This window comes from Molothrus ater, chromosome 8 (genome assembly GCF_012460135.2).
Source record: "Molothrus ater isolate BHLD 08-10-18 breed brown headed cowbird chromosome 8, BPBGC_Mater_1.1, whole genome shotgun sequence".
Classification (NCBI taxonomy): Eukaryota; Metazoa; Chordata; class Aves; order Passeriformes; family Icteridae; genus Molothrus; species Molothrus ater.
In genome coordinates, this window is record NC_050485.2 from 28,199,230 (window position 1) to 28,211,526 (window position 12,297).

Consider the following 12,297-nt stretch of genomic DNA (forward strand, 5'->3'; position numbering starts at 1 on the left):
GCAAGCATAAGGGATCAGTTGCTTTTTACCAAGGTTTTTTCCCCACCAAGGTTTTTTCCCCAGAGAGGTTGTGGTGGTGTTCAAAACTAGCCTGGATGGGGCTTAAAACAATATGGCCTAATAGCAAATGTCCTGCCCATGGCAGTGGGGTTGGAGCTAGGTGGTCTTTTAAGGTCCCTTCCAACCCAAACCTGTCTATGATCCTATGATTCTCCTTGAGTAACTCAAAACTTTTGGTCTTTTCTGACTAAATTGCCCAAGTGTTTGAAACCATATTCCTGATTTTCATTACCATTGGATGCTGGGTTTTTGCCACCTCTTCTCTAATGTCAATCCTGCCAATATTTTAGATACTTTTCACTTTTTGGATTTCTCTGCAGCATCCAGATGAGCAAGCACCACTGTGTTACCCTGCCAACAGAGCATCCTTAAATTTGGTTGGATGTGTTATTGAGAGTGGTGGATAGGACTGCTGTCTTTGTTCTGTTACTTCAGGGCAGAATACAAATGCTGTTGCTTCATGGGGTTCATATTATTAAATCTGTGACAGTTTATATATGGCTTGTCCTCAAGATGTTTTCTCTTTGCTATGCATTTCTGATATCCTTTCATCGCAAAGGGCTACCCATGAGCACTACATTGTCAGCAACAATAAAATGTAGTATACAATAACAAAGCAGCAAGTTAGACTTATTTTGCTCTTATTTTGTGCTTTTCACTCATGTTTCCTAGACAAAATAGCTTGTCTGTGAAGTGGCCATTCAGTGTTCAAAGGACTTTCATTTGTGTTTGATTTGGGCTTTTGGATGTTTCACCTCAATAGTCAGTCCAAGGGATGTTCTTGAGCTGTGTACCTTGCAGGAAAAATATAATTTTGATTGGCTTGAATTTTGCAATTTGCTGTCAAACAGGAATATTTGTACCATGCAATGGAATGAATGAAGATTTTGGTGTCTGCTGCATATTCTTAAGACCCCCCTCTCTAGCAGCCTGTTGTTCCACTCTGACACTGGTACATTACTGTACTTTCAAGTAGCTTCCGTTTATATTTTGAAGCAAAACTCAGCTTTGAAAGAAACCAAATCACTTGGTACAGGCAGTGCTCCAAAATCATGACCTGCATAACTGATTAGAACAGAATTTATTCCTCTTGAACCCACTTTATTGGATGTAATGACCTTACATTACTTGTTGTTTTAATGTTGTACTGGTATTAACAAATTAGATGACAAAATTTAATGCATGACTTGCAAGCATGTTCAGTCTTAATTTTATATGTGAGAGCAGTGGCCATTATAAACTCTGTGCATTCATCAACTGAAGATCAAGTAAACCTTGAAGCATTATTCCTTTTTCACATGTTCTCTCAGACCATTCACACTGGTACAGTAGTAAGAGTGAAGAAAAACATCAAGTGAGTGTCAGTCAGGGCAGTGTGCATGCACTTCCCCTTCCTTTCTCTTTGACCCAGTTTTCTACTCTTTTTTTGACTCTGGCATCTGACCAGACAGTACCTGTTATTTTTTTATACAGTGTTCTCTTTCTTTTGTGAATTTGCCCTAAAGATATTGAAGCATATCACCAGCTTCTGATGTTTCCATCCTTTCCAGTATTGAATTGCACTTCTGAAAAGCATACATGAAAAATATGACAATGATTTTTACATGCACAAAAGATTTGCTGTTAAATACTGCATATATATAAGTTTTTTTGCTCTTTATGTTATTTTTTCCTGCCTAAACACAAATTCTATATGCTTTGGAAGACAACATGGAATTGTATTTTGGACAGGTTTTGTCATGAGCAGACTGTACATCTGGTCAAAGATGTGTAGCTCTTCTGAGAGCCGCACTGTCCCAGAAAGGAGTGGGGTTTGATTATTTGTTACATATTATCACCAGAAGGATAAGGCAGCCTCTGTTAGGTTCAGCTCACTCCCAGGAAGCCCAACTGCATGGGCACCACATGGAAGATCTTGCTAATCAGTGGCTGCTCCAGTGGGCTGCACTTCAGTGGTGTTCAGTGGATTTTAGCTATGTCATATACCAATACCTACGCTGCAGGCTTGAAGATCATGTTTGGGTTTTTTTTTCCCCCAGCAAAGGAGAACTTCATTTGAGATTAGGAATCACTAAGAACATACTTAATTACATCAGGATTAATTACAGAGTCACAGAATATTGTGTGTTGGAAGGGACCCACAGGGACCATCAAGTTCAATTCTTAAATGAATGCCCCATACTGGGATCAAACCCACAACCTTGGTGTTATAGCACCATGCCCTAGGCAGCTGGTGTAATGGTGAGAAATAACTGCATTTTTAAGGTAACTCCTTCAAATTAGACAAGTAGCAGGAATTAATGGCCTTCACAAGGAATTCTGGTTGGCTTCAGAATCTCCATACAAGTACTTATACAATAGAGTAGTTATTGAGGCTGGCAGCTGTAACATGTATTCCATCTCAGCTGATAGATAATAATTCATCTTAAAATAGGAACTATAGCCTCATACCAGTACTACCTGTCCTAGTAGGGTTAAAGCATGTCAGCCAAGTGTTACAGGTTCCTAATGCTTTCCAGTGCTTGGCTTTGTATACATACGAGCTGGTATCTTGGTCTTGGTCTTGACCTTGCTTTCGTGTCTGAATAACTAAGTTAGGAGGATTGCTTGGGGGTGTTTTTGCTTTATTTATGTTTGTTTGTTTGCTTGTTTTCTTGTGGTTTTTTGTTGGTTTTTTTGATCAGTAAACACCTACCTCAAAATAATTTTGTTGGGGTTACGTCTCCAGTTGGTGGCAATGCTGATGGTGTGTTCCCAATAGACTGCACTACCCAGGTGCACACACATGCTAATGTTATCTCTGCCATGTCTGGCTTGCAGTCCTGATCAGAGGAGACTCTGAAATCACTGGGTGTTTTAATTTGAAAGGGCAGGACCTGTCCCTGAATTATTTTTTCACCTCTGTGAAGAGTCCCTAGAGGTATTTGTTGGGAGGGAGAATGTCTATATCCACAGTTCTCTCCCATGGTGGATAAATTATTGACAGTGCTGAGAAGTGAAATCCTTTTCCTGGCACTGCTCAGAGGCACTGAATTCATCTTGAGGCAGATGAGACGAGAAGAAGTGGAGAGGAAAATCACATCAGCCAAGGATAAATCTTTAATGTTATCTATCATGTGTTACTTGGAAATAGAGTGGTCTGGGAGGCCTGTATTCCTCAAAAGTTGTCCCTGGGTTATTCATCAGCTGGCGATGAGGTTTTGATACAGCTTTTTTTTTTCCAGAAATGATCATTACATTGCTTGAAATACACATCTAGTGCAGCTAGTGTGACATACAGAGCATGATACACAAGAACATGTGCTCAATCTTCAGTTTGTTTGGTTATTTCTCTGAATTTCAATAACCTAGTAAATGTCACAGTCAAATAAACTGGTTTTGTGCAGTGTGGGGTGTTCAGATACTCGGTGGTAGCTGCTGTGCTAATGTGCTGCTCTGAGTGCCCAGCCTTGGAACTCGGGGAGTGCACAGCCTGTCAGGGAGAGGATAAGCACTGTCAGTTTCATTTCCTGCTTGCCATTTCCAAGGGCACATTTCCAGCCGGGATGGAGGCAGAGATAGTTGCCAAGCACCACTCTTTTTCCAGAGTCTTGCATTCCAAAGTCCTGTGTGCAAAGGGCCGTTAGCAATTAGCGTTGCATTTATCTTGGCATGGCATATTTGTCATATACTGGGCTTTACAACTTTACCAAGATAAATTTAAGTGTCATTAAATTCAAGGCAAAGAAAAGACTGATGTGGAAAACACCCAGGACTTTTTCAAAGAAACCAACGCTAGCCAGTAAAGACCATATGAGCCTATATTGTACCAGACTATATATGAACCCTGAGCCCTTGTTTGCCCAAGAACTGAGACAGCATAGCACATTTTAGACCCTCTGGGGAGAGACTAGAGGAGTTCAGAGTTATTGGTCTCAAATGTGGTATCTGCAGCTCCTGGGGAGAAAACTTCCTTCAGTTAACCTTTCTCTGTGTGGTTAACTGACCCCTGGCACAGGTTCCTGGACAGGCTGTGGAGTCTCCATCCTTTGATATATTCAAAAGCCATCTGGACATGCTCCTGAGCAGCCAGGTCTAGGTGACTCTGCTGTAGCAGGGGGGCTAAACTGGATGGTCTCCAGAGGTCCCTTCCAACTTCAGCCCCTCTGAAATTTTGTGAAGGACTGGACTCTATGTCCTGTCAGGATGGTTCAGCTCCTCACCCTTCCAAAACAGACACTCCAGTTTATACTTGGGATTCTTTCTGTTTGCCCACAAGGCTCATCACTGCCATCCTATCAAATGATTATCCCCTATTTCAGGATGGCCTGTAAAAGAGTGACTTGAGGACTTGATGGTCCAAAAAAAACTAAAGCCTCAAGCAGGTAGGATTGGGCCTGAATAACAACAGATCCTCACGTAACCTATTGAATGGTTGGGGTTTTCCCTATAGGATTCCTGATTTTACCAGCTCAGAACATTCAGGGGCACAAATTCAGTGCTTGTCTCAGCTCTCACTTTGAGAGCAGAGTGGTGAAATGATTGTGGTCCTTTTGTCACAGGCTGCCTGTGGTGTGATGGGCCACAGGCCACCTTTGTCTCAGTGGGGAAGGAGCAGTGCTGATGGTGGCTGCCTGGGGGGCTGTGTTTCCTTCTTGCACCCAGCCAGCCATCCCAAACTCCTCCAGGAAAGAAGAAACTTCCTTTTCTTGCAGAAATAAAATAAGAAACATATTTACTTAAAAAAAAAAAAAAAAGAACAACTCACCAAGCTCTGGGTATGGGCCTAAAAAAAAAAGCAAAACAAAAATTTGCAAAAAAAACCAACAACAAACAAACCCAACCGAAAACCTGAACAAAGATCTTTTAAAAGAAGTTGTAGCTAACAGGAAAAAAGGCATGGTAAAAACTGAATAAAGCAACTAATTGGTATTTTTAAGGGAGCAGACGGAGAGCAGAGAACAGAGTGTACAGAAAAGGAAGAAGACATCAAGAGCAGACGTAAAAGAACATGATTTTTTCGTACAGGACAAAATTGTGGTCTAAACAATACAAGCATACATTTCTAGTGTTGCTTTGCTGTAGGAGCAATTGCTTTTGTTGCTTCAAATAGATTGTCTGGTGATAGAGACATCACAGAGATTATTACTGATGTTTACAAGCAGGCAGTGTGGCGTGGGGCTCACCATGAATAATGAATGTAGTCCGTGTTAAAAGTAAAAGAGCAGAGAGTAACAATTGTAGCAGCATCTACAGCACTTTACTTCCAAGTATAAGCTAAAACTGAATTTAATCTCTGAGCAAGTATGTTCATTCCATTTCTAATTGGGTTTTGTTGTCTTCGTTTCCCCACAGCTCGCACCTTCCCTTCCATTACAAGAAGATTTTGTTTACCACTGGAAAGCAATCACCCATTACTACATAGAGACCTCAGGTAAAAGAAAAAAGCACTCTGGGTTTGTCTTTTTATTGTGGAAACTAGAATTCACAATTTCAGTGTTTTTAAAAAGTAGAGATCAATAAATGCTAATATGAATCATGTATTTAATCAAAATATCAACAATAACTAGTAATTTAAAATATCGTGTACTTCCATCTGTAGAAGTAGGCATGAAAAATGGTTGAAGTCTTGTTTCCTGAGTACCATGTAGAGAACTGCACCTTTTTACATCTGACCCAGTTTCTGCCTTCACATACTCTGTTTAATCTAAACAGACAGCTGCAGAAATGCAGTCCCTGCTGTTAACATTTTTATTGCTTTGCATCAGGGATTTTCTTTTTCTTCGCAAGATTTTAACAAAAGTAATTTTGTGGTCATAGATTTTACCAGACACAGATGGATTCCATGTGCTCAGTATTAGTTATTTGTGCTTTAATGTCTTGTCTCAGTGTAAAGTATTTTGATAGCACAGACAACAAGTTTTATTAAACCTTACTCAGACATTACACTGCTCTTGTTAAAAATAGATATTATGATGAAATATGGCTGTAGTTGCTTTTTTTAAAACTCCTCCCTGGTTTGGTTTTTCCCCCCAACAATTATGCAGCCTGTAAATTTTTTATTTTGGACCTAGTTATGAAACAGTTATGTTTTAAAAATGAATGTTGCCATGCTTTCCTCAAGCCTATTAGTTTTGACCTTCTGCTGGAAGAGCTGTTGAGTCTGTGTTTGTGTCTGATGATCTTGTTTGTATCAATATTTACTCGTAAAACTGCAACGTGACCCTTGGTTCCAAATACCCATCTTTTGGAACACTATGTGATGTTTCCAAAGGTGGAAATGACAGGGTGGCAGGGAAAACTGACACCTGCAATGACGTGGTGCAGAATAAAAGCTGACCTCTCTCCCAGAGTTTCAGAAGTGTTTTGAAAAAGAAGTTTCCACTCAGTGGGTATATATCTGTCCTCTGCAGTAGGAGCAGAATTATGTGTAGGAAATTCAAGCAAAACACTCCAGGCCAACTGGAGCTTGTGGCAGAGAACAAAATCATTCTGACATGGCAGTTTCCCTGAGTGATCTTGTTGCCAGTTGCATGCAAGTGACAAGTTATTTTTAGATTATTGCATAAACGGTAGTAACCATTTCCCTAGGATAGTTGTTCATGTAGAATTCAGCTGAAAAAAATAAAAGAGGAAAATCTTCACGTGTGGATATGTTTTGCAATATGTGAATACCAGCTCCTACTTCCAGTGGCATAAATCCACTGCAGTTTCATGACTTTAATATAATAAAATCAACGTGTTACCCTTTCCTTCATAAAGTTTGACAGAATTCAATTTTAATGCAGAAAGTACAAAAGAGAAATTTAAAAGCTTTTGGAGAATAAACAGCACAGAGAGTTTGAATTATCTTTGTTGTTATCAACAGAAAAGCCATTTATTTAGTTAACTAGTTTAGAGGAACTGATTAGCTGCAAATTAGGCTGATGTTAGAAGCCAGATTTGAGAATATTGTATGAAGGGTCAAAGAGGAAGTTATCAAGACCTAGTGCATCCTAAACAGAAGATTGAGAGTTGTACCTTTCTCTCACTTGACTTGCTCTCTGGCAGTAGAAATTTTCCTTTTCTGACTGTGTAATTACTGCATGTTTTGAATTCTGGCACTTCCCCTTTTCCCCATTGCAAGGTCAGATACCTGCCCAATTCATATTCCAGTGTACATGTTCAGATACAGCTCTGAAAGTTTTCTTGAAGACATGTTAAAAACCTGCCCTCTATGTAAAGTTCTTTAAGTAGATGTCATGTTTATAAGTCTTAAATATGGAACTGAACTTAAATATGAGGGCAATTTTAAAATCATTCTTAATTGCCTATTTCTTTTATTTAGATGACAAAGCTCCTGTGACTGATACGAACATTCCCTCTCACCTGGAACAGATGTTGGATATTCTAGTTCAAGAAGAGAATGAGAGGGAATCGGGTGAAACAGGACCATGCATGGAGTATTTGCTACATCACAAGATTTTGGAGACACTCTACACACTGGGAAAAGCTGATGTATGTATCTCTCAGCAGAACAGATTATCTCTTGTGTGAGCTCTTAGTTGTGATAGAGACTGAAGTTCTACAGTAGGTGGTAGTGTGGGACACTGAACTATAGCAAAGAGCTGCTTGCTTTATTACAAATATACCAACATATATTACCAGCATATTACAAATAACAGCCTTTTACAGGTGTGATCAGGGTGAGACAACCCCTGAGGTGCTGGCAGGGGTGAGACTCACCACTCTGATAATGCTGATGGTGAAACTCTAGAAGTAGGAGAAACATTTTTCTTCAGTCTAGAGTTTTTCTGGCTACTGCAAGACAGTATTATCCCTCTCTGTCCTTTGTTAAATGTTGGGTGATTCTTGGGTGAAAAGTACTGTTAAATACAAATTTTTGATTAACTTTTCTGAATGTGTTGAGCTATTGCTCAGAAAGATTTTGATGTCAGAAAGCATTAATTTGAGTTGATCCCCAGACAGCTTTCATACCTTGGCAGTATTGTGTGGTTCTTCATGTCTGTTTTGTGGCACACATGAAGTTACCTTCGTGGTCTTGGTCCATCCTCATTGCTGTCTGTGTTGGCAGATTTCTGAGCTGAAATGTGTGGGGTTGGGTGGATCATGGGGTCAATTAGCTTGGCAGCACTTGGGCTAGAACATTTTGTATCACAGTGCAGACTCAGTGGAGGCATGGTTTATCCTGTTCCAAGGATAAATGGAGCTCTCCAAGGTTTCCTTCTCAGTCAATCTTTTACACATTGTCATGAGTTTTTAATCGATCTTACATAAAGAGGCAATACAGGACAGTGGCTGTCTGAGCCTGAGATGTTCCTTGCTCTGGAAGAGACAGAGATCTACAGTACCTGCAGTTACTGTACCAGCTGTGCCACAGTCAGGCTAAAACACCTGCTCCAGCTGGGCTTAAAACCACAACACTGCTGTATTAAAGATACTTGCTCAGAAACACAGCTCGTTCAGTAATCTCTAAATGTTGTCAAGAAACCAAGATGAAATGGTGACATATGTGAAGTGAGTAATTAGTGGTGTGTTCCTAAGAGTTGAGAGAAGTCATTCTGTACTCATACAAATATGTCTGTACAGGCAATTCTTGTACAGCCTGTCTTTACACTTTGCCACTTGTGAGTTGATACATCTGAAGTAAACACACAGTTCAGTGCTTGCAAGATGTTGCAAAGATCTGGTGCAAAATGAATGGTTCCCTTTCACAGCAGTCAGTTAGACTTACTGCATTACTGTGGATGTGCCCTGATGGTACATATCTTGCCATTCTCTTCAAAGAATTGCTTGACAACTCAGCAATGATTAGGGATTAAAAATCTATATATAATTACTTAGAAAGGAAGCCAGGTTAGGTTGCAGGTTGCCACCTCAGCTGCATTTGGACGTGCAGATGAGGGAAATTATGTTGGTTAAAATTAACAGCATTTATTAACGTGGTTGATAAATTGGTTATTAACTAATTAGTTTGGGGGAATTTAGCTAGGAACAAAGGTACATAAAGGCCCACAAGCCATCAAATCTCCTGGAGATAGGAAAGTCCTTCCATGTGGTGTGGTGCATTAGGGACAGTAGAACAAGGGTCTGCATGTTCCACAGATATTTGTGATTTATATTCTGCTCAGGGAAAGCAGCAGCTTTCTCTTGTCCTGGACCATCTGTGCATTTATAAACACTTTAGCTGTCTAAGGTTAATTGCTCCTGACTTTAAGAAACCTCCTGTAGGTATTAAGATTTTTACAGTTTATCATTCTCTATTTGTATGTACTGACTCACTGGATTGCTGGATTTTGTGGTACAGTACCTTAAAAGACATCTGACCCATAGCAAATTAATTCTGAGTTAATTTCCCCTTATCACCGTAATGATACAGAAAATTTTCTGGAAAGATTAGTAGAAGTTTGCCCTAGAGCAATTAACTGAAAGTATGAGTAATTTGAAAGAGAAAACAGTAATGAGATGCAACATTTTTTATTGATCTCTGTTAATATTGATAAAAATAATACCTTCACTGATGATTCCTGTAAAAAATACTTCTAGTTAAATTATTGCTGTTTAATTAGCCATTCTGAGTGAAAAATTTACATCTTTATTTTTCTCCACATTTATTTTATTTTTGTTGTTGTTCATCTCTTTTTGTTTCAGTGTCCTCCAGGAATGAAACAGCAAGTTCTGGCTTTTTATACAAAACTTCTTGGAAGAATTCGGCAACCTCTTCTTCCTCACATAAATGTGCATAGGCCAGTGCAGGTACTGTTCAGATTTTAAGTAAACTGTATTTTTGCACAACAAGTTTCTTTTATTCTGCTGTAACTAATGTTATCTTTAATTCTTCCATTGTCAAGTGAATTAAGGAAATTGCTTGGGTGCCATATCAGTTTGTTTTTTATAATGTTCTGATGATTGGAGTCTTGGACTGCCACTGCAATGCAAGTCATAAATAATAAAGAAAACTTGTTCGTAGCAGTCTAAATCCAGAGCAAATGTTCCAGTCAATACTCATACATAATTGTAATGTGTATATAGAAAAAGAATTCAGTCTGTTATTCATAGAAAAAGCAATAACTTTGTCCTAATTTTTCACTTCATGTGACAGAAATTAATCAGGTTGTGTGGTGAGGTTCTGGCAACACCAACAGAAAATGAAGAAATTCAGTTTCTCTGTATAGTATGTGCAAAGCTGAAGCAGGATCCATACCTGGTGAACTTCTTCCTTGAGGTGAGTAAATCAATTCACAGTATTTACTGTGTCATACACAAAATCTAGTGGAGAACTGGTGATGTCACATTCATACTTAGTTTTCATAACATCTGTTATTTTTTATCCTGTGATACTAGAAGTCTTGTTCAGAATTTTTTTTTCCCAGAGACTTTATACATCTGATTTTCAAAAGAATTTCATTCAAGGCTCACAAATACACCTGCCCAAGGTTTTCCTTTGCAGTGAAAGTGCCTTTAAAGTAGGGAAATGAATTGCAGTGTAAAACACTGTGTGAAGGAGACCTTGGCCTTCTTGTGTTGTTTTTGTCATCCCAACAAAGACCAAGGGAAAGATTGCAGGGGGCACTGAAACTTTGCACTTTGCTGAGTGTTCTGCAGGATTGGGCCCTTATTTGGTAGTGGCACATATGTTGGAGCTGCAGTGCCAGCTCACAATCTACAACACAGCACCATCTTCTATCTGCAAGACAGCCTGTGTCTTTACTGCCTCCTTTAACATGTGGCATTATGAAATCAGAGTGAGAGGATAAACAATTTCTAGACTGACTTTCAGCTCCTATTTAGAAGAAGCATAAAAAAAAATTGGTTTATAAAAGTCCATTTAGAAGTGCCTTTTGCTCCCACTTTGCTGTTTTCTGTTTTGTGACACAGTCTCTATTAAGTACATGATACTTAGCTGAAAAATATTCCTTCAGGACTTTTTTACAAGCTTCCCACAAACAAGATCTGTGACAGCAGAGACTGCTAAACTGCAAAAAGATGTTTTTTTCCATTATGTGATTATCATTTGCATGTCAGTAGTAAAGAATCCATCTTGAATTTATTTCTACCTCAATTAAGTATTATCCTGATGGCCATTGTATGTCATTGTTCCTGCTGCTTGTTGTACAAGCAGCAGAAATGGTATGAGGATTGAAAAGTTAATGTTTAAACATTAGAAGCACTCAGAAGCAAACTACTGCATAGATTACATGCAAAATATGGTAGAATTCTAAAGCAGGATTACTTTTAGTGTTAATTTTGTAAGTTGTATGGTTTAAGCCTCTTAAATAGTGCCCTTGCAATCAAACCTGAGAACCCCAGTCACAAGAACCACAAGTGTTTTGTCCCATTTTATAAGTGTTCTTCCCCAAAATAGCAAGATTCCAATATTTAAAAAACAGACATGGAGAAACAGATGATTCCAAGTTTCAAAGGGGTCTCTAGTTCCACAAAATGCTGGCTGTGGAGTTCAGGCAAGCTGGCAAACAATTCTTGTAGCTCTTGTTACTTCACAGTATTACTCTAGGTGTTGTAGCCTACAGCATTTGTCTTCACAACTTGTGATGGTTGTTTCCAGATCAGTTATGTGGAGTGCAGAATTGTGTTCCATTAGAATAGAATATTCTGGTTGTTCACATCTGGCCTCTTAGAGGTGCTTTTGTGACTTGATCACTTTCAAATGCATGAAAGGGTAAATTTACAGAATTCTGTGTGGCATTTCTACCTCCAGTCTCTAACACTTATAAGATGAAATGCAGATGGATCTCTCCAGAGAGTGTTTGTATCTGTTAGTTTTGCTTCTTTCTTTGACTGTTTCCAATCAGTTTATACAGGATTTTATGAACATAAAAACTGAGTGTGTTCAAACTCACTTCCTTTTTATGATTCTATGCCAAATAGTTTGTTGGTAGAATGCTGGTTTATATTTTAAATTTAAATAAATATATATACTATTGGTTAATCAATATAGGTGAAATCTTTCACCTGTATTGCTTAACCAATAAGCCTACATGGCACAACCACTTGGGCAAGTTATGTCTGTTGTGGAAATAAGATCTTGAAGAACTTCATTCTACTTTTTAAAAACTTTAGGATCCCTATACTAATTTTATTTTGGTATTAATGTATTCCTTTTTTTTTAACTAAGTTTTCCTAGTTCTTGTGCAGAGAGAAAGAATATACATTGTGATGTTTATTTATCACCTCTACCTCGGTTATATTTTAAGGTAAACTTCCCTCATCCCATCTTAGGTGAGATACTCCTTGCAA

At 38.7% G+C, this 12,297-nt stretch overlaps 1 protein-coding gene across 2 annotated transcripts in view; it reads left to right on the forward strand.

Annotated features, from left to right (window-relative positions):
- The window catches only part of FHIP2A (FHF complex subunit HOOK interacting protein 2A), a 33,931-nt gene that overhangs the window by 2,585 nt on the left and 19,049 nt on the right, over nt 1-12,297 (forward strand). For both annotated transcript variants that reach the window (XM_036385445.2, XM_036385446.2), the window contains exons 2-5: nt 5,395-5,473; nt 7,367-7,536; nt 9,691-9,795; nt 10,142-10,264. In XM_036385445.2, the coding sequence (XP_036241338.1) occupies nt 5,395-5,473; nt 7,367-7,536; nt 9,691-9,795; nt 10,142-10,264 (477 nt within the window). The remainder of the gene's footprint in view (nt 1-5,394; nt 5,474-7,366; nt 7,537-9,690; nt 9,796-10,141; nt 10,265-12,297) is intronic.